A 4969-nucleotide genomic window follows, 5' to 3' on the forward strand; every position below is an offset into this window, starting at 1 on the left:
AAGTTTAGTTTCAGATTTTTCATGGGGAGGGGATGGGAAAGAGTCTTTCTGTGTGACGTGGGATGACCTTGAATGTCTAGTCATCCTGTTCAGCCTCCTGAGTGCTTGGAGGAGTATGCTGACACCACACCCAGCTGCATTCAGATTTGTAAAAGGGAAACCTAGGAAATGACAGAGTAGAAGAGTAGGAGGAGAACCGATGAACAAGGTCTACAATTTCTATCTTCTAGGAGGAAAGATGTAAAACTTGAATCAATTAACACTTGAGTTTTTCAATGAGGGTAGACATGAAATCTTAAGCTTTGTCCTTTGGCTTAAGGGCAGCCAGCCTACTAACAAAGATTATTGCCTATTCTTTTTAGAACAACTCAGCAAAATAAAATTCTGGTTTGTTGTTGGACATTGTTTCATACAAACATCAAACAGGCCAAAAAACAAAAAAACCAAAGCAAACAAACAAAAAAACCCCCAGCAACTTCATAGACAAAAAAAAGGAAGGAAAAAAAAAAAAAAAAAAAAAGAAACCTTTTATCTTTGGCTTTTTTAACCATCTCATACAAACCAACTACTTATAGTACAGCTAGGTACATACACAAAAAAAAAAAAGTTACTGGAATGCTCAGAATAAGATTGCTTTTTTTGTTGTCGTTTTTGTTTTTTTTTTTTTTTTTACAAGGTTTTTTTTTTTTCTCCTTTTGAAATTATAATGAACATGGACATACCACAAGTAAGGTCAGTTAATAGGACAGATCGCTCTGAAGGCTGGTTTGGTCACCCATTATCATTAAAAATGGCTGACCCCCTAACAATATGTACAAAAATATAAAATGTAAATAAAAAATACAAACAAATTTTCCTTTTAAAGTATTTTTAAGAAAAAAAGCAGGGCCTTGGAAGTTTTGGTTTTCTTTCCTCCCCTGTTGCAAATTCATGTTGTGGTTTTCGTGGGGTGGCAGAGAGCGCATGTCAACTGTGGGTGGTACTGCCTGCTATGGGTGGGCGGGGCCTGCTCCTCTACTCGAAGGTGACCATGTTTAAATTCTGAGACAGGAAGTGGAGGGTGAATAGGTCACAGTGGCCTTAAGTTTAGCTTTTCCTTTCTGCTGTCTAGTCATCCTCATCAGTCTTCTGCTTCTTGGTGTCAACGTCATCATCCTCATCATCTTTAGCTACCCGCTTGCCCGTAGGAGCCTCAGCTTCAACTTCATCTCCATCATCTTCCTCACTGTCACCTTCCTCCTCCTCCTCTTCCTCCCCACCTTCTTCCTCTTCTTCATCTACCTCATTGTCAGCCTCCTGCTCCCCATTTTCCTCATTATAATTCCCATTGGCTGGTGAGTCTCTTCCATTCTCTGCCTCCTTCACAACTTCCTTCTTCTCCTTCAAGTCCTTAGTGGTGATCTCAGAGCTGGTGTCCATGGCCGTGTCTGACATGGTGGGGCACGCCGGTGATCTGCTGCAGCGAGGGAGGAGAGAAACAGGAGTTCGAGGACTCTGGCGAGAAAGCTGCCAGAGTCCACTGTGGAGGAGGAGGCAGGAGGGAGGCGAAGGTGGCTGCAGCGAGCACGGAGCAGGACCCGGGAACAATGCAATGATGGCTTCTCAGAGCAGCCAGTCTATTGCCTATTCTTAAGAGCATCATTTCACCAAAATGTTAACCAGTAGAAGAATAAAAGCATAACTCTGAAAGGAAAAAGGGAGAAAGAGGCAAACATGTGCACAGTACACTTTATGCCAGCATTCTGTGTACCTCACAGATTAGGAGCTCCTATGGGGAGAGGCATCTGAGTAGGACTGTCTCCTTGTTTGAGTGGCCACACTGGGCCTTGTACTAGGTGAAATCTCACATTATGTGGAAAGGTCTAAAGACCCTAGTGACTTTGCTTACAGTATGAAAACCAGGACAACAGAACACCTCATCTGTCCTCATCCCAGGTGGTAGCATCAAGAGGAGTCAGTTACTCACTGGTGATACCAGCCCTGGCATTGGAAACAGAAGTCTTGCTAGTTCAGGCTAAAGTAAGCCCAGGTGTTGCTGGTACTGTTGGTCTATGGCTAGAGATTATTATTGGCAAGCTCTGTCTTAATTATGAATCTATTTCTATAAATCTATGTATTTCCACATGGTCTTGGCTTCCTGGAGAATGCCCGGACTTGTTACTCCTTTGGTGACTACATGGTATAATCTCCATAAGCTCTCTCTCTCTCTCTGTCTCTGTCTCTCTCTCTCTCTGCCTACTATTCCCAGATTTCTCCTCGTCTCCTAGTCCCGCCTATCTTCCTACCTCTATTGACCAAACAGTGCTTATTCATCAACCAATAAGAGAAACACATATGCAGAAGGACATCTCCAACACTTAGGGATCTTTGGTCAATGGAGAGGATAAAGAAGCAGCCACTTTGGGAGGGAGACCTAAGCTTCTGCTGGAAGCATGTTGGGGTATGTGATTAAAGGGACAAAAAAAGAGCTATTATCTGTGATGTTGCTTCAGCCTAATGAGAATGGTATATTGTAGTGAGATAATCCTTCTGTAGCACTGACCACGCCCATTGGGGGGTGGAGCGATGGGCGGAGGTGACCTGAGGAAGGAGGTCGGAGGGGGCCAGGAAGGCGCTCTCTCTTTCTGGCGTGACTCGGACAGGAGAGGATCGGGTTGAATTTATTGGTGTTCATCTGTCTAGGTTGTAAGTTATTTTTCCCTGAATAAACATCTATTTGGCCTATTTGTTTATCCTGATCTTTATTTACCGCAATATCTGGTGTCAGAAGTGGGATCCATTGGAACAATCATCGTCCCATTTCAGCAGGAAGTAATCTTAATATGACTACGCCCCCTTTCCCTACCCTTGAAATTTTGGGATAATAGTCATCGTCTTTGGGTTGGTTTTAGTTATTTGGGATTGGGTGATGCTTACACTCGGGTTTATCTTTTAGACAGGAATAGGGAATGGTTGGTAAAGGTATGGTTTAGATGGGATATAGGTAGATTAGCCTATTTTCTTGAGAATTTGAGTAAGAATGAGATAGTATTTTACAGCTTACATTGTTGTGTATTCTTATGTGGTAAGCTATATAAAATTAAGTTTATATTTTGTTATATTGTGTTAAATGTTTCCACTTATAATATTTTATGCACATTATTTTTTACCATATTCTATGTATGTATACTTTTCCTGTATTCAAGACATTTTGTATATTGATACAATTTGGGATATTTATCTTGCTGCCCTTTATAGTTCTACCTCTTGTCTTGACACTTATACTCTACCTCTATTTTAGGGATTTACATGTAGGTATATGTAAATAGTTATATTGTTTAAGTATTTGTTCCTGCTTTACTCAGGAAAGTTTTAATCAGTCTTTTTAGCTAAGTCCCCGAGTATTACAGATTATCTTCACTCACATTTCCTGTACCTATAAAATTAGTCAGATATAGATGCTTAATCTTCAATCACTTCATAGACATGCAAAACATGGCATTTAAATGTTTTAATATTAGTACTCCATTGACATGAGACACTGTTGCTCCTGACAGCACCATGCACTTTCCCGAAAATATGTTGGACACTGTTGTTGCTCCTGCTGGAGTTCAATCTCGCCTCAGCTAATGGCCTGTTGGGCATAGAATTGCCCCCACCTTGACCACTGATTTGGACATGCAGGAGAGGATCGGGTTGAATTTCCTGGTGTTCATCTGTCTAGGTTGTAAGTTATTTCTCCCTGAATAAACATCTATTTGGCCTATTTGTTTATCCTGATCCTTATTTACCGCAATAGTATTGTTCATTTCTGATTACTTAATCCCTCCTCAAGTGTGTTCGTGCATGCGCGCGTGCATGCGCACGCACGTGTGTGTGTGTGTGTGTGTGTGTGTGTGTGTGTGTAGCATAATACATTTGTGGGAAAGTATGTACCTGTAAGTGCACACAAGCCAAAGGAGGATATCAGGTATCTTATTGTATCATTCTCCACATTATTCCTTTGAGGCTGGGTCTCTCAGTAAACCTGGAGATGGGCAGTAAGTCCCAATGACCTTCTTGCTTCTGCCTCCCACAGTGCTGGGGTTACAGGTGAGCATGTGGAGCAGAGCTGCTTTTTTTTCAGTTTTACATGTACTTTTTTTGCTCATCCTTTGAACAAAATAGGAATTGGAGCTAAAATAAGGTTGAAATCAATGGTTCCAAGACCGATTAATCATAAGAGAACTAGTTTAGAGTTAGATGTTAGGTGTGGTCAGCTGTGGTGGCACATACCCTTAGTCCCAGCACTGGGAAGGCAGAGGCAGGTTGATCTCTGTGAGTTCGAGGCCAGCCTGGTATACAGAGCTAGTTCCAGGACAGGCTCCAAAGCTACAGAGAGACCCTGTCTCAAATCTCAAAAAACAACAACAAAAACAAAAACAAAAACAAAAAAAAAAAAAAAAAAAAGAAGAAGAAGATGAAGATGTTAGGTGTGTTAGGTAATTGGAACAGACATTCACTTTAGCAGATGACACTTCCAGGAGTCAGAGGGCTCCCACACAGCTCTGGATTATATACTCACCATGACAAATGTGAAAGCCAGGGGAAATCCTATTATGTAAACCTCTCCTAGGGAGAAGACTAGGTAGCTGGAAAACATTCATTCACTTATTCATTAAATATTTACGAGAGCTTTTGTATGCTCAACATCATTCTGGGTGCTGGGACGATTAGTGACTAGAAAGTCCAAGGCCCTGCTCTCATGGAGAATGTCCCCATGGGGAACACAGCAATAAATAACAAGTGTATAAAATAGCAGTGACAGGGGTTATAAAGAATGCTATGCGGTGAGATGGGAGATCAGAGCATGTCTGTCAACTTGACTTTGAGCAGAGATCTAAAGCAGGGTGGTGTGGGGGGAGGGGAGCAAGAAGGAGAATAAGCCAGAGAGAAGCAGAAGTTCCTTGACTCTGAAGAACAGTGAGATGCTGGATGACCAGAGGGGAGG

The 4969-nt window shown here is 41.8% G+C and overlaps 1 protein-coding gene across 1 annotated transcript; it reads right to left on the reverse strand.

The window, feature by feature from the left end:
• Positions 1-836: 836 nt before the first annotated feature.
• LOC127232629 (prothymosin alpha-like) lies at positions 837-1434 on the reverse strand. The gene has a single exon (XM_051198787.1). It carries the CDS (start codon positions 1432-1434, stop codon positions 1108-1110), a length of 327 nt encoding a protein of 108 aa, XP_051054744.1. The 3' UTR covers positions 837-1107.
• Between the last annotated feature and the right edge of the window lie 3535 nt (positions 1435-4969).

The sequence above is a fragment of the Phodopus roborovskii genome, unplaced genomic scaffold (assembly GCF_943737965.1).
Source record: "Phodopus roborovskii unplaced genomic scaffold, PHOROB, whole genome shotgun sequence".
In the NCBI taxonomy this organism is placed as follows: domain Eukaryota; kingdom Metazoa; phylum Chordata; class Mammalia; order Rodentia; family Cricetidae; genus Phodopus; species Phodopus roborovskii.

Coding starts and splice junctions, on each gene's coding strand:
- LOC127232629 (XM_051198787.1), bottom strand. CDS start 1,434: ATGTCAGACACGGCCATGGACACCAGCTCTGAGATCACCACTAAGGAC.